Raw genomic sequence first — 20,950 nt, forward strand, 5'->3', positions numbered from 1 at the left:
AATGCTAAATGAAATAAGCCAGTCGGAGAAAGATAAATATCACATAATCTCACTCATTTGTGGAATATGATGAACAACATAAACTGATGAACAAAAACAGAGCCAGAGACATAAAAGCATCAAATAGACCATCCAACCAAAGAGGGAAGGCAGGGAAGGTGGGGTGTAAGAGATCAACCAAAGGACTCGTATGCATGCATATGAGCATAACCAATGGACGCAGACAGTAGGGGGATGAGGGCATGTGCTGGGGGGTGGGAGCGGCTGAGAAGAGGACAAGGAGGGGAAAAGGAGACTTATGTAATACTTTAAACTATAAAGAATTTAAATTGAAACAATAAAGACCATCAAAAAGATAAAACCAATTTGCAATCCCAGGACACTCAAGAACATTAGAAGAAATGATTGCTCAATCTTTTCTATACAGAATGTGTTCATTTCTCTTATTTGGTGGGATTTGATTTATGGATCACCCTTCCAGGTGTGTTGAAAGTTTTTGCTTCCCCAATTTCATTGCCAACCTAGAGTTGTCAATTCCATACCTTTTGGCTCATCTGTTTTTCCTCTGGGGTTATCATCTTTTGTGGAATCCTTCAAGGTTCCATATTCCTTTTCCATCTTAGCTGCTTCTTCCTTGGTGCTGTCTGTTTCCTCATGACTCTTCATTGATGGCGCTGTAATCAGATTGTGCACTGTTGTTATAACCCTACTCGCTGTCCATTAATCAATTCCTAATGTAGAAATAAACTATTAAAAAAGTACAGTTTGAGTTTAGGTAATTTCTTTTTTTTAGCTGAAAAAGATCTTAGTGATTATCTACTCCATCTCCCTCCTCCCATTTCACAGAGGGGGAAACTGAGGCCCAAAGAGGGGAGAGATGTGCCACGGTCACCCATTGAGTTAGCAGAAGAGATGGGCCAACCTCCCAGCTCTCTGGGTTTTGGTTTAATGTTCTTTCTCTTCTGCCACACTGTGTCATTAGAGCCATGGATTATTTTCCTTACTTTAAGTAATGTAGGCAATTAAGTGGGATATGTCAGGTCCCAACGTAAATTTGAGTCTTGATTCAAAATGCAAATAAGTCTGTAGTTGCCCAATCTCTCCTTTGTTGTATATTTGAAGAACAGCTTATTACTCAGAATAGCACTTAAGAATTTGGGACGATGGCAGTTGTTTGGGGCCATGACCACCTCCTAAGAATCTTAAGTAAAGGTGTACATTGATTTTTAAGGCTTCTCGGGATCAGATTTCTGTGCTGAGGCTGGCCACAAAATAACCAAGGTTGTAGCTCTTTAATCCTATGGTTGGATTTCAGACTTTAAAACTTTAAAAAAATCTATAATGCTTTATCAATGCTAACTGAAGCTCATTATTTAACATTCAAAAGGATTGTGCTAAAAGCTAGAAAAATTGTTAAATAAATCATACCTGAGAAAAGCTTGCTTTTATTGTCAGTAACATTTTTTTCTAGCTTGTTCTTGGTCTGAAGAGCAATTGTTTCATCCAAGTTTTCTTGAGGGAGGAAGGGAAAAATATAATTTTATTTCCTGAAAGATATTATCAAATTTCTACTAAAAATGTTTACATTTCACCAAAAATATCACAATAGGAATTTCCTAATATTGACACTGCTAGAAAGATGATTTGACATGGATTTTATTTCTAGACTCTCAGGAAAACAAAGAATACTATCTGAGATCTCAGGTTCAGCCTCTTACTCCGTTAATTGCAGAAGTTCCGTCCATATTTTTATGGCCACTGCTAGAACATACAGGGTTGAAACCTATAATGAACACCGTGGTTTTGGCCTACTCAACACCTTCTGGTAACGACGCCTTAGTTTTCCTTTGGAGAACCCACACCTCTTCCACTCTCAGCACATTTGGCCCAAGTGGGGGTCTTTAGGGACTTCCACCTCCTGGGCTACAGTGATTGGTTCAGGGAGAAGAACATGACTCAAGACAGGCCAATTAGATTCAATGCTAGAACCATTAGGAGAAAGAGGTTCTCTTCCCACTGGGATTGTTGTTCTGTGAGGATGTGAGGTTGGAGCTGTGCTAGCCATCTTGCTCTTATAAAGGAACCACTTGTTTAAAATGAAAATATGGAAAGTCAGAGCTGTGAGGTGGGGAGTAATAGACTCCTCCTCACACTAGTGGTAGACTTCACATACATGAAGCCAGACCATCCCTAACCCTGGACTTTTCAGTTACATGAGGCAATTAAATTTTCTTTTCATGAAGCCAAAGAGTTGGATTTCCATCATTTAGGGTCCTCATTAATTCATGAGACAGCTAGTCCTATTGTTAGGTAGTCTTAAGGGTGAGGATTTCCCTATTCTTGTCACGAGAAATCTTTATCCTTGTCTTTGTCCTAACTATGCCCTTTGGAGTAACATCACAGAGATGTTACTAGACATGAATCTAGACTGTAACCAGCTCAAGGTAGACAATGCATTAAAATCTACATTCTGTATTCAGTTATTCAACCAGCCACATTTCCATCTCACTAATAGGGTAGGCCTTTTTTGCTATTTGCTTTACTTAAAATTATTTCTCTCCAAGTAAACTCTCCCTTCCATTGTATCCCATGCCTCTTTTGAGAAGAAAACCAGTATATCCTATTTTATGATGCAGTCTGTTTTATTCCAGGTAACATTTTGGTATATTTCTGTCCAACTTTCTATACATACATTCATTTTTTAACACATTCTTAATGGCTTTAAGCATTGAATAGCATATCATGACTATTTCCTCCTGTCATTAATCTTTATCAACAATGTTTACATTGCATATTAAATGAACATACAATTATTAAAAACACAAACATTTGAAAGTAAAATTTAAATAGTTTAACATAAGAATAACTAAATAATTTATTTTAGATATTTTCCTCTTGTGGAGTATCTAGGTTATTTACACTGCTTTATTCCTATAAACTAGTGCTGTCCAGTGGAATTTTCTGACGGAAATAATTATTTCTGTATTGTTCAATGTAGTAGCCACCAGGTACATGTGGCAATTGAGCACTTAAAATGTGCTCACTGAAATAAGTCAGTCAGAAAAAGCTAAGAACTATGTGATTTCATTCATAAAACTGATGTAAACTGAAACTCATGAACACAAACAGCAGAGTGGTAGTTGTCAGATGGCAGGGGGTAGCGGGAGAAGGGGGTCTTAATATAAGGTGACAGGAGAAGATTTGACTTGGAGTGGTGGGCACATGGTGCAATATACAGATCTGTAACAAAGAAACCCATACATGAAACTATTATGTTCATGTTGACCAATGTCACCCCAAACAATGAGAAGAAAACCAGTATATCCTATTTTATGATGCAGTCTGTTTTATTCCAGGTAACATTTTGGTATATTTCTGTCATGCCTCTTTTGAGAAGAAAACCAGTAAATCCTATTTTATGATGCAGTCTGTTTTATTTATTCCAGGTAACATTTTGGTATATTTCTGTCCAACTTTCTATACATACATTCATTTTTTAACACATTCTTAATGGCTTTAAGCATTGAATAGCATATCATGACTATTTCCTCCTGTCATTAATCTTTATCAACAATGTTTACATTGCATATTAAATGAACATACAATTATTAAAAACACAAACATTTGAAAGTAAAATTTAAATAGTTTAACATAAGAATAACTAAATAATTTATTTTAGATATTTTCCTCTTGTGGAGTATCTAGGTTATTTACACTGCTTTATTCCTATAAACCAGTGCTGTCCAGTGGAATTTTCTGACGGAAATAATTATTTCTGTATTGTTCAATGTAGTAGCCACCAGGTACATGTGGCAATTGAGCACTTAAAATGTGCTCACTATATGAAAAACTAGATTTAAAAATTTCCCTCTCCTGGGTATATACCCCAAAACTCGAAATCATGTGTTTACAAAGATATATATACCCCTATGTTCATTGCAGCATTATTCACAGAGGCTAAGACATTGGAACAACCAACGTGTCCCGCGATAGAGGACTGGATAAAGAAGATGTGCTACACATACACCATGGAATACTACTCAGCCATAAGAAAGGATGAAATAGCGCCATTTGCAACAACATGCATGTTGATGGACCTTGAGAACATTATGCTAAGTGAAATAATTCAGTCAGAAAAAGCTAAGAACCATACGATTTCACTCCTGTGGGATATAAAACCGAACCTCATGAACACAAACAGCAGGCTGCCAGAGGGCAGTGGGTAGGGAGTGGCAGGAGGGCAGGGGGTAGCGGGAGAAGGGGGTCTTAATATAAGGTGACAGGAGAAGATTTGACTTGGAGTGGTGGGCACATGGTGCAATATACAGATCTGTAACAAAGAAACCCATACATGAAACTATTATGTTCATGTTGACCAATGTCACCCCAAACAATTTAATAAATAAAAATAAATAAATTTTGTCTAGTTTTAATTACTTTCCATTTTATTTTTTTAATTTTTATTATTTTAAAATATATTTTTATTGATTTCAGAGAGGAATGACGAGGGAGAGAGAAACATCAATGATGAGAGAGAGTCATTGACTGGCTGCCTCCTGCAGGCCCCACACTGGAGATCAAGCCCACAACCCGGGCATGTGCCCTGACCAGGAATCAAACCGTGACCTCCTGGTTCATAAGTCAATGCTCAACCCCTGAGCCACGCTGGCTGGGCTTGATTACTTTCCTTTTGAATAGCAACATGTGGTTAATGGCTACCATATTGGACAGTACCGCCATAAACAGCAGTGGAGATATCTACCTTGTACATAAGCCTGGTGGCATGTCTAATTTATTTCCATAGAAAAAAGAATTAAAGTGTGGAAGTTCTGAGTCATGGGCATTGGTATGAAACAATGACTGATTTGAAACAGTTTTTGATCTACTGTAAAGTGAGTAAGTGGTCCACAAAGCACTGTGTATATAGCATGAATCCATGTTTTTGTTAAGTAAGATAAAAGAAAAAAATGACACAGGTCCCAGCCAGAATGGCTCAGTTGGTTGAGTGATGTCCTATGGACCGAAAGGTCACTGGTTAGATTCCTGGTCAGGGCACTTGCCTGGGTTGTGGGCTCAATCCCCAGTAGGGGGCATGTAAGAGGCAGCCAATGGCTGATTCTCTCTTGAAATATGTCATTTGCACCAACACAGATGGACCTTGACAATATTATGCTAAGGGAAATAAGTCAGACAGAAAAAGCTAAGAACCATATGATTTCACTTCATAAAACTGATGTAAACTGAAACTCATGAACACAAACAGCAGAGTGGTAGTTGTCAGATGGCAGGGGGTAGCGGGAGAAGGGGGTCTTAATATAAGGTGACAGGAGAGAGAATACCTGAAAAGCATAAACCAAAATATTACCTGAATGCTGGTATTATGAGTGATTTTTTTCACTACCTTTTTGCATTGACTGCTTAAAAAAAAATAAATGTGCTCTTTTATAATGAGAAAAAAACAGTACAACTCTTTTTATGTAGAAAGAAATTGAGTTCATACAGAATAATTCTAGATTGTTTGGTGCTATGAGATTTTCTCTTCTGTTTAGTTCTCCCTTGATCCCTCATCAAAGATCAGAGAACAGGGTTGTGAAGTCATCTGGCCCGAAGGACATCAGGGGTAGATGGTATTTGTTGATTAACTAAACCAAGCAGGAAAATAAAAGACTTCAAACAACAACAGCAACTACAACTTACATGCAGAATCAAAAAATGTCCAAGGTTACTTATAAAGTTCCAGGAATCAAGGGTTGACAAGCTTTGTCTTTAAAGGGCCAGATAGTGAATATTTTTGGCTTTTTGGGCCATATGGTCTCAACTATTCAATTCTTTTATTGTATCATAAAACATAGATACTAAAACAAACGTGCATGGCTATGTTCCAATAAAACTTCATCTATAAACACTGAAATCTGAATTCTACATAGTTTTATTGTGTCACAAAATACTATTCTTTTGATTTTTTTCAACCATTTGAAAATGCAAAAGTCATCCTTAGCTTGTGTACTATACAAAAATAGGCTATGGGCCAGATTTGGTCCATGGGCAGTAGTTTACTGTACTGGTCCCTGTTATAGATAACAAAGTCCTTTATTTAAAAGATGTAGAAACTGAGGCATTTGCCTTTGTCCACATGACAGAGCTGGTCTGAGACAGCTGGGCCTCAGAAGTTCAGTTGTAAGGGCTCCCTAGAAGAGGGTTCTTTCCTCCTATTCACACACAAATCTCACCGGTTAAAGTCAAGACTCTCTTAATACTGACCATTCAAATATAACTGAAAAAAAATAATAAGCTCAATTTTAATAAAATTGTCTCTGTGTTAGCAGGACAAAATAACAACACATGTGAAATGTTTGTACTCAAACTGGATCTATAAAGATTAAAAGTTGATTAAAACTTCTGATTAATTTTTTTAATATGCATTATCAAGCTGGGCAATTCTGGTTACTCAGGTAATTCAGACTATTTTGGCATAAATTATCAGAGTAGTGAAGTAATTCAAATCCTTAACTCACTTTTGGATGACGAAGACTAACCACAGTAAAAACAAATCAGATAGGATTCTCACCAAGGTAGGAAACACCTTCTTCTGGAGATATTGTGCCATACTTGACCATCATCTTCACAAAGTCGATCAGTGTCTTCATGATAGTAATCAGCGTTTCTTTCTCTTTTGCCTCTTTTTCTATATGAAAGGACAACATAATTTTTTTCAAGTAGTGGCATACACCTTTCAGTGTCAATTTAAAAAGTGCAGCATCTTATTGAAATATTTCTCCCTACATTTATATCTGAACCCACTTATATTTAATTTACAGAGAGCCTAAGACTTGCTTGGGAGTACAGGGCAATGTGCAGGAATACTAAACTTTTCCAGAAGTGGACAATTTTAACTTCTCCAAAAAGATTTATTTTAATCTAAAATATTTTATTAATGGAGTAGGTGATAGAAATAGTTTATGACCTGAGACAATATGAATTCAAAAGGAAAGCTAGAAGGTTGGTGACCCAACAACTTTCTCTACTCAGGCTATATGTTTTGAGGACAAGAACTACCTGTTTTCATTAATCAAGCTTAATCCTCTATTTTAAATAAGAATATACATATATCTTTATTTTTAAATATAAGGTTTATTTTTAACAGTAGTATATATTACTTTCTAAACTTTCATATGAAAGGATATATGTATACAGTAAAAACATTCCAATAGTACAGAAGTAAACAATAGTCAAAGTAACATTCTCTTCCCCTCCCAACACCTACTCCCTATAGGTAACCACTAGTAAGAGTTTCTTGGGAACTCTTCATATTTGACATACTGTTTTACATCTTGATATAGCAAAATGGCTAATAATTACATAAAAGTTCAGTGGATATATTAATTCTAAAACCATTAAAAATCTATTTCTATTTTGAAGAAGAGAAAAATTAAGATGCTAGAGGAGAGCTCATTTTTCCAATTCTTTTAGCTGCTATTAAGGATTTTCTTTATGTACTTCTTGCCCTTTCCCCCTCATCTTTTCATTCTTTTCACACATGAGGTTAATAGCCGATAGAGATTGGTGTACATTTCTCTACCAATGCGGATTGGAAGTCTTTCTTCTTTCCATTCCCCTGGAACAGTGGAAGGCAGGGACCCAAGAAAAGCACCTGATCTGCTGATTCCGACTACCCCTGGGATTGACTGTTTCAAGAGCTAGGCTGAGGAGTATGAGTACACAAGCCCACTGGGGCTCTAATACCAAGCTCCACTGCACAACCATCTTTATCAGCATCAGAGATATTTTGGCTTTCTACCCACTTTACCATTTCTCAATTGGTTCAGACCTTGAGTGAGAAAGACAGGTACTATCAAAGACCTCAATGTAAGTTATTTAAATTAAAAGCCCACAAAAATAAAGGCAATATGGAATGGGGTAAAAGAAACTAAAAGATTAAAAGCAAATAAAATAAGGAATATTCCATGTAGTAGAATATTTAAAATACCATCAAAGTCACAAGGTTGGGAGAAAGGAAAGGTAGGAGAAGAGTTGTGGGGAGAGATCTTGTAAAGGGGAGGGTAAATACCTCCAGGCATCCTATTATTTGCATAAGGTCACAGCCATATAAATCTTTGGTATCATGCTGATGCTCTTCACCGACAAGAGGTGAATCACCAGGATGACAGAGGATCCGAGCTGGGCATCTGCCAACCAATTGGGCAAGATGACTCAGAATAGACCCTCAAGATTACCAACCCTGCAGACACCAGCAGAGGAGCTGGTGCCATCTGGCCAATGTCTGGAATTGAAGGACAAAGGATGACAAAGGATGTTCTCCAGTGATGAAAGCCCACTTCTTGGGAAAATATTATTAGAATTACAGAAATATTTATTACAAATATTCAATTTGGGACTGAATCTTTGAATAGGAAGGGGAAAAGCCACCTGTCTAGACAATAACAACAACAGAAAATTTGTCCAATACTATCCTCCTTACAGATTGACCAAAAATTAACATGAACTAAAATCTTCAGTTAACTTATTTTGGTACACATATAAGAGAAAGAACAAGACACATTAAGGTCTTTGTTTTTAAAAAACAAATCATTTTCCAAGTCTGTTTTGGGCTCCTGACCGCCTTTAACCCAATGTTTATTTCACTGTAACTCATTTGAAGACTGAAGCTGAAACTGTCTGACAAGCAAAATTCTGAATCATTTAAAAATAATCAGTTAGGTTCCACCCACAGTTCCCACTAACATGGAAATATTTGCAATAAGAGTTGAGGTTGAACTGCATCAGGCTGGGACACTGATTCATCTACACACCTGCACAAGATTCACTCCAGTACCATCAACGCAGCACATGTTCAATAATTGTTTGTTGAACAAATAAATGAGCCCTCTGTTAACAAGATTAAATTGTCCAGAAACTCCACCTTTCCTGATTATCTTTTTGTAAATATTACCATGACTAGTACACTTCTTTAGAAAAAATTGATATGAACTATTTTCCCCAAGGCCACAATATGTCATTGAGGATTACATTTGGAAACTGAAAACAGGAAGAGAGAACCACCCACACATTTCCTGGAACTACTGTTTCTGTTCCACATGGTCAGAAAACAGTTTTTACCTGAATCAATACTTTTCAGGAGTGCATAGAAGTTTGGAAAATATTGGAGTTCCTCAAAGTTGTCTTCGTTGTAAGTTTTCGTTCTCCTTTCTAAGCCATTTGTCAAGGTTAAGGTGTTAGATACTGTTTCATCATTTTCTCCATTAGCAAAACCATCTTGAATTGCCACCATTGGAATCTCCAGTGGGAATTTTAAAAATCAATGAAAAATAAACATTTTGTTAGAACTAATGCCACTCCAGTTTGATTCTTTCCTCTGTTGTGCCCTTGACTGTGAAATACAAGAATACTTCATCCTAAGAGATCAACCAAAGGACTTGTATGCATGCAGACAATAGAGGGGTGAGGGCATGTGCTGGGGGATGGCAGGGAGTGGGGAGAGCATGTGCTGGGTCAGGGGGGTGGGGGTGGGCAGATTGTGAGACGGACATCCTCCGAGGGGTCCCTGATTGGAGAGGGTGCAAGCTGGGCTGAGGGGACTCCCCCACCTCTGCATGAATTTCATGCACTGGGCCTCTAGTGTAATATAATATCACATGATCTCAAAATTATTTTCAAAGTAGAGTTCATTTATATCTTTTAAGTTATTGGTATTTCATGAATATTTAGGTGGGCTAAAAATATCACATACCCAAAATCTTCTTTGACACCAAGTGAGGTACTAATTATATACAGATTGTATTAATTATATGCAGATTAGAGTACACACACACACACACACACATTCATGTCCACGCACATGCATACATACACATGTACACAGCATACTCATATATATTCACATATACATACCACTTTCTCTGGTATTTTTCCACTCTGACTCTCAGTCTTGCTTGTGGGTTTATTGGGCTTCTCTTCATAACTATTGGCTTCCTTCGAGATTAATTTCTGTAAAACCTCTGCTACTTCATCTTCCAGTGTATGAGCCTGGCTTTCTGTGATCTGTTATAGTAAAAACATGTGACTGTTATTCCCATTTTTATGGTTAAAAAACATCTAGAATAAACTCTGTAGTTGAACAGAGTTCTAGAAGACAAGAGAATCTTCTGACCCCCCTTCAGACAACCCTTGTTTATGCCTCCATACATGTAGGTATTCATCGTGATTGACCAGCACTCCTGGGAAGAAGTGTCTTTGGGGTCACCATGCAAGTGGTCAGTCTTGTCTGTTGGAACCCACAGAACACTTACTTTGAGACACATCTCGAGGATTGTTTCTCAGCCCTCAGCAGTAAGTCATGGTCAGGTAACCTTTGAAACCTGCAAATTCAGTACCCCCCTGAAGCCTGCGAGGGCTGTGTAAGGCTAGGAGCCAAGCTGAGGCAGAGTCAAACTGGATTGCTTAGTTTCTTAAATATTGCATGCCTTTGTTCATGCTATTTCCTTCTTACCTCACACATGTCTGTTACTTAAACTGGCTAAATCCTAACCATCCTTCTAAGCTCACTTCCAGCACCTCCTCCTCTGAAGCTTTTCCTTATAGCTCAAGTGGATATAATTCACCCTCTGGCAAACAATGATCTTACGGTTCTTATGTAACTTCCACCACATGCGTGAGTGTACTTGTCTAATTCCTCTGATAGACTATACTTTTCTAGAGGGAAAGAATGGTGCCTTATTGTCCTGGAAACCTGTGGTTCCTAGTATAAAGTAGACACATTATAAACATTTGGCTCTTGGAATCAAATGGCTCAGCTTCTTAGCATATTCCAAACTGTATTAAGAATTTGGTTTATTTTCATGCATGTGACTCACTAGGCCCAGATTCAGGAGTTTAGAAACGATCTTGTCAAATACTCCTCTGTCATTTTCCTCATAAATCCTGGTGGCGATTTTCTGGACAATGTCTTCAGCAGTTAAAGGAGTTCCGTCTAGCTGATGAAGGCCGTCTGGATCATCTGGACAGAGCAATCACAATTTCACATCGTGGTGAAAACATAGTTCTATTTTTTGGATCATATTAGATTTCTAATCTATACCTTGGTCTTGTACACTTTAATATGTTTGGAATATATTTATAGTGGTGCTTGGTCCACAGAAACTTTTGGTTTGAAAATAAAATTTGAAGAAACTAGGATGACAATGAAAATTCTGAAAGCCTCTGATGTGATTATAAGAGGCAGAAAAATCTGAAGTCAACACAACAAAAGGCCTCTCTATTTTTTATTATCACTAATAATACAAATAATATTATACTTCTAATTTTGAAGTATGCTGTATTTATCTAGTATGCCATATTGTTTAAAGCACCCTTCTATATATCAAATAATGATATTCTATTTCCATGTAAAGAGTAGATTAGTAGTATGTACCCCATTTGCAGGCCAATTCATGGACCAAGTGGGTGGAGGGAACCTACCTCACACCTAGAATCAGAGAGGGTGTACTCAAGATTTAATGGCTAACCTGGAATAAATGTTTACTTCTTTTTAAATTTTTTAAAATTTATTGATTTTTTTCTTTTTGGAGGAAGAGGAATAGAGACACACACACAGAGGAACGTTGGTTTATTGTTCCACTTGTTTATGCATTCATTGGTTGATTCTTATATGTGCCCTGATCAGGGATCAAACCCACAACCTTGGCATATTGGGACAATGCTCTAACTAACTGAGCTACCCAGCCAGAGCCTAAATGTTTACTTCTATGTGAACATGTGCCAGAGTGCCTTTATATAAAGCAGCTTAGTGTGACAAGCCTCTTTCTCTAGAGAATAGGGAACTTAATTTATGTGCCTGGAATTTAAACTTTTAAAATGTGACAACAGAGTTGCACAAGGCAGTATGTAAATCTATGTAAATGCCTGCAGAGAAGACTACAAATATGTATCCTTGGCTCTTCTGGGAATACTTTGGTAGCATTACTTCAGGGAAGGAAGGATGCAGTAGGGTTGGTGACGAGGAAGCACTGTACCTCGTCCTCGGAGAACTCCCAGGAGTCAATTGGTCTTTTCCAATCTATATCACATGGAGCAGTCTATTCATATGTGCAGTCTACAGGGCACTTAACTCCCCTTGTCACCTCTAGGGAGATTGGAAAGATCAGAATTATAGCCCCAGTGATACGTCTTGTTACCTATATATCCTTAGGCTGTTCTAGAGGAATATAATAAGAGTATCTATTTCATGGGATTGTGAGGATAAGGTGGAATAAGATGTAAAAGCACATTTTCAATTGCAAAGTATTATATGAAAGTTAATATAGTGCTATTGTAGCAGACAATGGATTTGTACTTGAAATAAAGGAATTGCAATGATCTTCTAGAGAAAATAAACATTGAATCCCTGGCCAAATTCTGCCCAAATAATTCTGACCATATTCCCTTAAAGAAGGAAGAACCTAGTATTGCTATTCGGATTCTGCCTCTTCCTTCCATGGCTTCTGGGGATTCGAACAAGAAATGTTGTCCATGGTCTTTCCGATTCTGTGGAGATGGAAGTCTATGCAGCCTCAGCTGACTATTTTCTTGTTGTTTGGAAAGAAGCCAAGGAAAATAAATGGGGTGATTATGCCAAGAGGACTGGATGTTTTCTGGCATTATATTGGGGTTATAAGCTGTCAACCAACCCATGAACTCTGATCCCTTTGAACCCTGTGAACTAGAGTGACTAATGAATACAAACATTCTGTAAAATCAGTTCCTCTCCTGGCTGACTGAAAATTGGATTCATCATCTGGGTGTTTTGTTTTTTTCAGGAGTAGAGACCCACTCTCAGTTCGGTTTGATTTTCCCCCCCCATTTGGGGGTTACAGACTGTTGGGAATAGATGGAACAGAAACTGCCTGGGTCTATGCAGAATTAGAAGAATTTATTTCCCTTCCCACTTACTGTCAGGATCTGAAAAAGGAAGACTATTGGTTGCCTGCTGGAGGTACAAATAGTCTTCCTTTTTTCATACCCCAAGGGATAAATGGGAAGGGAAATAAATAACTGAGATGACAGCTTTTCAGTACATTTAATTCACAACAGGGAGAACATTAGCAACACTCAAGAAATGGCCTCTTTCCTCTGCTGCACTGCTGTATGGCCTTGAACCAGGAACTTAGGCCTCCCTTAGCAGAGCTTCGCTGGATGGGGTCAATAACAACCCTCGGGCCTTGCTCCTTACCTTCCAATGATTTCCCCTGGCTCCTCTAAAATGGGCGGAATTACTCAGAATGACTTCTCTGATGCTCGTGAAGGGGTATTTCACCCTCCTCTGTAGACCATCAAGAGGAAGCCAAACATGAGTTCAACATGTATAACATTTTAAAAGCAGCTATAACATTCGAAGAAGTGAATGTAAAAGGGCCATGTTCTGCCTGGTTAAGTTTTGCCAAGTGATGTTTTGAATCTCCAGCATCTAATATGGCACTTGACATTCATTTGCTCAATACCTTTTTATGAAAGTCTTAATATAAGCCAGAACTGAAAATAGAGTGACAAAGAGTTTAGGCTTGGTCCCTAACTGCACAGAGCTTATTGTCTAGTTCAGTGGTTTTCAACCTGTGTGCCACAAGAATTTTTTTAAACACATGCCATTCCTGATTATTTAGTCAGGGGCACTGACCTCTTCTCCCTTAGAGTGTCAAATTAAAAAAATGACAATATCCCTAGCTGGTTTGTCTCAGTGAATAGAGCATCGGCCTGCGGACTGAAGGGTCCCAGGTTCAATTCCGGTCAGGGGCACATGCCCAGGTTGTGGGCTCGATCCTCGGTGGGGGGCATGCAGGAGGCAACTGATCAATGATTCTCATCATTGATGTTTCTCTCTCTCTCCTTTCCTCTCTGAAATCGATAAAAATATATTTTAAAAAATGTCAATAGCCAATACAACATTAGCCATCTAGTGAATGAATTAAAACTCTACCTACATTTTTTGTCAGATCAGCAAAAAATATATTTTTTTGGTGTGCTGCAGAATTTTAGTAATTAGTTTATGTGTGCCAGGAGATGAAAAAGGTTGAAAATCGCTGCTCTAGTTCACAGTCTGATACATAGTAATTGCTCAATGAACATTTGTCTGGTGAATGCACACAGGAGCCTGGAAGCACAACTTCATAAAAGAAACTTGGAAAAAATCCTGAATCACCCATGCTGCAGAACACACTGAAAAGGAGAGTTGATAGGCCTTATATCACAAGCCCATTTGGAGGTTTCCTAAAGATGTGAAAGCACCCCGCAAAAGTTAAGTCCCTCCCCCCATTCTGGGGTGTAAGTCTGCGTGCCTCTGAGTTCTAGTCACCTTGGTGCTATCAAATGCTGTTTCCAGGATTTCCAGGGTATAAGAGGAGACCAGAAATTCACTCATAAATCATTTCTCTCCAAGAATCATATCTGTAATCTTAAGTGGATTTAAAATGACTCTTAAGGGAAACCTAGAGCCATCAGGACACTTGGTAATTCGGAACCCATCTGGGATGGTAGTAAAATGTTGAACAATTTAAAAATAAGTTGCTCAAGGTAGTGATCAGATCACAAACAGATCTGTGCCTCTGCCTGAATGCACAATCGGTTTGACCAAAAAATTCAAACATTAGACTGTTTTTAAATTTCATTAAATAAAACGTCAGTTCAAAGTAGTTTAATCTCTTTTATATACAGCAATGCCCAGTGTCTATTTCTAGCCAAAATATTTTAGGTTAAAACGTAGAATTCAAGAAAAAACATTCTGGGAGTAGTATGCAATATAAAATGTGTCAAAATATAAATCATCTGTCCCACCTTATTACATGCACAACATATATCTGAAATCTCCTCAGGCTGTGATATCTTATAAAAGTTGGCAGTTATTTTCTGGCAGAAGTAATCAGCATAATTCTCTTGTGGCCATGGAGCAGAGCAAGGACATATAAGACAATCTGCAGTCCCTCCTAAGTAATAGTATTCAGGATGGAAAACACACTCTCTACTTTAGTGCCTAGGTACGTAGCTCATTTATTCTCTCATGTATTCTTTTCTTATTCATTCATTCATTTATGAATGCATGCAATGAATTCATGACCACCCAGATACTGGGGCTACAATGTCTCTGTTCTTGTGAAGTTTTCAGTTTAGTTTAGGAGAAAAAGATAAATCCTAAGTAGTCACACTTAGGAATGTAAAATTGCAAACTGCATTAAGTGCCATGAAGAAAGGAACAAGATTTTTTTTTTTTTTATCAGATTATGTGTGCTTGATGAATCTAGAAAAGTAGACAGGAACCAGTCCGTGCAGGACTACAGAAGCCATGTTAAGGATTCTGGTTTTTATCCCAAGGGAAATGGGAATCTATTAATGGGTTTTATGCAAAAGAGTAACATGTTTGTGTGTTGAAAAGATCACTCTGGAAATCCCCCTAGTATTAACTACAACAGACAAGGCTTAACTACAATGAGACTGCACACAAAGACCACTAGGGGGTGCACCAAGAAAGCATAAAAAATGCGGAGACAAAGAAACAAGACAAAGCTGTCAATGGAGGATATTCAGTTCAGAACCACACTTTTAAGGTCTCTCAAGAACTGTCTAGATGCTGCCGATAAAGTTATTGAGATCCTCAACAAATCTAATGAGACCCTTGATGTTATGATAAAGAACCAACTAGAAATTAAGCATACACGGACTGAAATAACGAATATTATACAGACTCCCAACAGCAGACCAGAGGAGCACAAGAATCAAGGCAAAGATTTGAAATGCGAGGAAGCAAAAAACACCCAACCGGAAAAGCAAAATGAAAAAAGAATCTGAAAATACGAAGATAGTGTAAGGAGCCTCTGGGACAGCTTCAAGCGTACCAACATCTGAATTATAGGGGTGCCAGAAGATGAGAGAGAGCAAGATCTTGAAAACCTATTTGAAGAAATAATGACAGAAAACTTCCCCTACCTGGTGAAAGAAATAGACTTACAAGTCCAGGAAGCACGGAGAACCCCAAACAAAAGGAATCCAAAGAGGACCACACCAAGACACATCATAATTAAAATGCCAAGAGCAAAAGACAAAGAGAGACTCTTAAGAGCAGCAAGAGAAAGAAACTCAGTTACCTACAAGGGAGCACCCATACGACTGTCAGCTGATTTCTCAACAGAAACTTTGCAGGCCAGAAGGGAATGGCAAGAAAGATTCAAAGTGATGAATAGCAAGAACCTACAACCAAGATTACTTTATCCAGCAAAGCTATCATTCAGAACTGAAGGTCAGATAAAGAGCTTCACAGATAAGGAAAAGCTAAAGGAATTCATCACCACCAAACCAGTATTATATGAAATGCTGAAAGGTATCCTTTAAGAAGAGGAAGAAGAAAAAGGTAAAGATACAAATTATGAACGACAAATATGCATCTATCAACAAGTGAATCTAAGAATCAAGTGAATAAATAATCTGGTGATCATAATAGAATCAGGGACATAGAAAGGGAATGGACTGACTATTCTTGAGGGGTAAAGGAGTGGGGGAGATGCGGGAAGAGACTGGACAAAAATCGTGCACCTATGGATGAGGACAGTGGGGGGGAAGAGAGGGCGGATGGTGGGGCCGGGACTGGGAGGAGGGGAGTTATGGGGGGAAAAAAGAGGAACAAATGTAATAATCTGAACAATAAAGATTATTTAAAAAAAAAAAGATCACTCTGGCTGCTATGTGAAAAATGATTTGGAGAGGGGCAGAGTGGATGCTGGAAGATCCAAGATTTAATTTAAAAAAAGAAAAGATCACTCTGGCTGCTACGTGAAAAATGAGTTGGAGAGGGGCAGAGTGGATGCTGGAAGATCCAGTAGAAGAGTTTGCTGCGTTGAAGTGAGACATGATTAGAGATTGGTGATTAGAAACAGAGAAAAAAAATTGACAGACACAGGAGGTGAAATTGATAAGATTGGTGGATTACAATTGGAGGAGCCAGGAAAAAGAGTAGTTTGATTTCTAGATTTCTGTCTTGAAAAATTGCATGGGAAGTAGTGCCTTTCTTAGAGAAAGAGCACTCTAAGAGGGCTAGGTTGTAAGGTGTACAGATATTATGAGAGTAATCTTGGCCATGCTAAGTTTGAGGTGCTTCTGAGACTTTTAAAGCAAGATATTAAGTAGGTAGATATAGATATAGATATATAGAGATATGTGTATCTATATATGTATTATAATGTATGTATCTATCTACCCATAGCTCAGGAAAGTCTTGTCTAGTGATATGTGATGTCAGGACACAGACGGTAACTGAAGGGGAAGCCATGAAAAGGTTAGCATGACCTAGGGAGGAAGGCTATGGCTAGAGAGAGAAGCTTGCAAAGGGAGTAAGGGGTATTTCACCATTGGGAAAGGGATATTGTTGATTTAATTATTTGGTAATTATGATATTTTGTTGGTACTAATAGTTAAAATGTTAAATGCTAAATGTTAAATAGCATAAAACATAGACAGTAGATTTAAATATTTTCAAAGTAGCAGTAAAGGGGCCTTTAAAGAACAAATAAAATCTGGGCTTCTGTGGAGCTAGGCTTTGTACATTGCCAGTAAATTTGGGCTTTATCTCAACTTTGGACCTGATTAATAGAGGATTGTAAGAATATAAGCGATATTTTTTTAAAAAAATATAGGACTTTCTCCTAACCCACAATGAGAAGTCCAAATTAGAGAACATAGGTAGCAACATTTCCCCCCTCCCCCTCATTTACCTTGAAATTTATGATCCAGTCCACTCTTAGTAGAATCATAATCATCTATTAGTCTTCGATTTTTGGTTGAGTCAACATCTTCCATATTCAATTTATTATCATATGGAGAGTTTCTTACAGATTGTCTTTCTTTCTCAATTTTTTCCTTTTCTGTTATTGCCTTTAGCAGGTTCAAGTTATCAACAAAGGAATAATTGCTTTCGCCTGGCTTGTTTTCTGTAAGCAAAGCCCCAAACTCCAATTATCCATTTTATTTAAGATTCTCAGAGCCTACATCACTCAAATTAACATCAAAATAGTTTCTTTTTACCTGGAGAGTATATGTTTTTAATCTTGTCTGATTCTGCTTCAGCAATCTGTGAAACAAAGAGGGTATAGACCTGGTTTTAAATCATTGCTCCACCTCTTACCAAAAATGACAGCTAAATAATTTAATCTCCATAGGATTTAGTTTTCTTGTTTGTAAAATATAGGTAATTTCTATCTCAAAGCATCATCATAAGGAGTAAGTGAGATAAAATAAAAGGCGGATGATCTATAGGTATTAATCCCCTTCTCCTACATTATTGATGAAAAGTAAATCTCTGATAAATTAAGCAATCTTACAATAGAGTGGACCTTACTGGATTATTATATAGTCAACTCTATGTTTTATACAGATATTACCAAAATTATATTTCCCATCCTAGTTTATGTCAATTTATTACTAATCCCCTGAAGTTTGTGAATTCAAAATGGCTAAAATGTCATAACATAATTACATTAAATTATAACAACTAAAATAAATTGAAATAGAATTTTTTATTTTAGTTTTTTACCTACCTGCTCATTTAAAGGTCTTTCTGCACTTAATTCTCTATTATGTACAAGTTTGTCTAGAATAAACACAAAAATATAAGTTTAATTGTGTTTTGGACAGACACAATATGTCTCTTTAAAATAAAATCTTCATAAAGACAAACCAATATTAGGAGACATATTTTGGATAACCATGAAACAAAAATATATGTTAACAAAGATTATCTAAGATTATACAATAACAATGACCATCATGTTGCCTAGCTTATTATCCTGCTGTATTTCCTGAGTTAATAGAACTACACTTGTGTTTTGTTTTTGTTTTTACCAGAAACTCACATATAGTTCTAACACTTGTCTTACCAGCTGTTTTCAATTAGACAGATAAGTTAGATTGGTATTATTAGCACATTAAGGACTCCCTCTCCCCCAACCTTGTTCTGAATCGAGTGTCTGAGGAAGATTGTAAGACAACTAGAAAACAATACCTAACAACCCAAGCCACTTTATAAAGCATAAAAAAAAACCCTCTCCCAATTGCAAAATAAAATCTTTCAAAACAATCCAGGTTATTGCTCTATCATATAAAAAGTGAGGAGGGATCTGTCTCTAAATTCAAAAGGATTTTCTCTGTCAATACGCACAGATACGATCTGATCAGAAAATGAGGCAAGGTGATTTGCAGCTCACCTATTATGCCACGCTTTACCTCTTCGTGGCGAATAGAAGGAAGTGGGAGGAAAGTGTCCACGTACCTTGGCTGCCTTCCGGTTTGGGGAAAGCTTGAACTGGGCTGCTGTGGACCACTAACACCAGAATCCAAGTGCCGGTCCAAAGGAACCCCATTCTTCCACTCTTGGCTCAGAAACAGCCTGGCGCCGGCTCCCGGAGCGGTGGCTTTTGTTATGAATGAAAAAGAGGAGTAAAAACAGGAAGAGCTAGGAGGGCGGGTGCAGGGAGGAAGAGTGGTGGGAACCCAGCGGGGGGTGGGGCTCGCCGCCGCAGCGAGTAAAGAGACTATAGGAAGGGTTCTGGGCGCTCGGGAGTCAGGTCTGCAGGTGGAGGAGAGCGCTGTCCGCCCCGTGGGTGCTGAAGTTCCTGTGACGCGGGGCCCGCCGCGGAGCCGCTAGGGCGTAGCCTTACTCTCCTTGAGACCAAGTGAGGAAGGAAGCGCATGCTCCCTGCAAGCCGGAGGCGGGAAAGGATGGCGTCAGCGACTCCAACGCTACTCCAATCCCCTGGGAAAGGAAGGGGGGAAGGGTGACAGATCGGTTAGCGTATTTTCTGTGCCGCAGTCCTTGGGCTGCTCCTGCGCTCAGGGTCACCTCGATTGCCGTAAGCTTGGACACCATTATCCTAATTCCCCGAGTAAACACTGCCTCGAGGACCAAATGCCTCCTCTGCCCGTGCACCTGTCAAGAAAAGCTAGATAATCTGTGTGAAGGGTTCTGCTTTGGGATTATTCTGGGATATCTGCTCCAAAATCCCCCTTTTTCCATTCCACCTTGTGTTAAAAGATAGATACAATCCTTAGAAAAGCCTGCCTTTTGTAATTGGGTTGACATATCAAGCATCCCTTGGTGCTCTTTTTGTCTCAGCTCTATGGGGTCTTTTTAATTGGGAAATTCAAGAAACATTCTTTCAACTAGATTGCTGCAACACACTCTCACTCCTAGATGCTGAAACAGAACTAAAAATAAAATTGCCTCTTCCCCTAAGAGTGAATGTCTCCATCAGTTCTGGGTAGGTGAACAGCAAGGGTCAGTTTTAGTCTAAAATTTCCCATTCTCACCAAAAGGGTCAGCTGCCCCTTCACCATCACCATCACCACCAAAAAGCTGCACTTCTGTAAAATTCTTCCCCAGCACTCAATAATGCTTAAAAACCTGATTGTTCCAGGGGGCTTGTTTCAGGGGGCTTTGAAGAGAGGGGCATTTTTCATCATAATTAGGTCAAGGAGGTGCTTCCTATAGTCTGAGAATATTCCCAGCCACCTAAGGTTACTGTATAATAAAAGACTTTTAAAGATGAAAGCAAGCAATACTAATGTGAGCAGAGTGCTGAGTAAGCTCTATAGTCTCAGATTTTTAAACAGTGCTTGGACCCTTTCCTTTGGACTGCAGCATGCTGGGAACCAGCCTGAATAATGACAAAAGAGAAGGATTCAGCACAATCGGGCCTTTTATTTCTGTACCCCTGCTTTTCAAGGAGCAAGCTAGTCATTCAAGTACCTAAAAACAAACAAACAAACAAGCTGACAAACACATTCCCCTCCTTCTGGAGGTTTTTGAGTTTGGAAGTCACTCAAATATTTCCTTTAAGAATCTAAAGAGTACTTTTAATCTAACAGTTACTTTAAAACAAATATTCGTTTCTTGGCTGGGATAACATAGCATTATTATCTCAGT

The 20,950-nt window shown here is 38.3% G+C and overlaps 1 protein-coding gene across 1 annotated transcript in view; it reads right to left on the reverse strand.

The window, feature by feature from the left end:
* Positions 1-19,739, reverse strand: part of SCG3 (secretogranin III) — a 40,056-nt gene extending 20,317 nt beyond the window's left edge. Inside the window, exons 1-10 of the mRNA XM_006755994.2 lie at positions 19,298-19,739; positions 18,567-18,619; positions 18,055-18,100; positions 17,745-17,960; positions 10,872-11,014; positions 9,910-10,059; positions 9,118-9,295; positions 6,569-6,685; positions 1,429-1,512; positions 543-674 (exon numbers count right to left, since the gene is read on the reverse strand). Of these exons, the coding sequence (XP_006756057.1) occupies positions 543-674; positions 1,429-1,512; positions 6,569-6,685; positions 9,118-9,295; positions 9,910-10,059; positions 10,872-11,014; positions 17,745-17,960; positions 18,055-18,100; positions 18,567-18,619; positions 19,298-19,388 (1,210 nt within the window). The 5' untranslated portion in view covers positions 19,389-19,739. The remainder of the gene's footprint in view (positions 1-542; positions 675-1,428; positions 1,513-6,568; positions 6,686-9,117; positions 9,296-9,909; positions 10,060-10,871; positions 11,015-17,744; positions 17,961-18,054; positions 18,101-18,566; positions 18,620-19,297) is intronic.
* Between the last annotated feature and the right edge of the window lie 1,211 nt (positions 19,740-20,950).

This window comes from Myotis davidii, unplaced genomic scaffold (assembly GCF_000327345.1).
Source record: "Myotis davidii unplaced genomic scaffold, ASM32734v1 scaffold132, whole genome shotgun sequence".
In the NCBI taxonomy this organism is placed as follows: Eukaryota; Metazoa; Chordata; class Mammalia; order Chiroptera; family Vespertilionidae; genus Myotis; species Myotis davidii.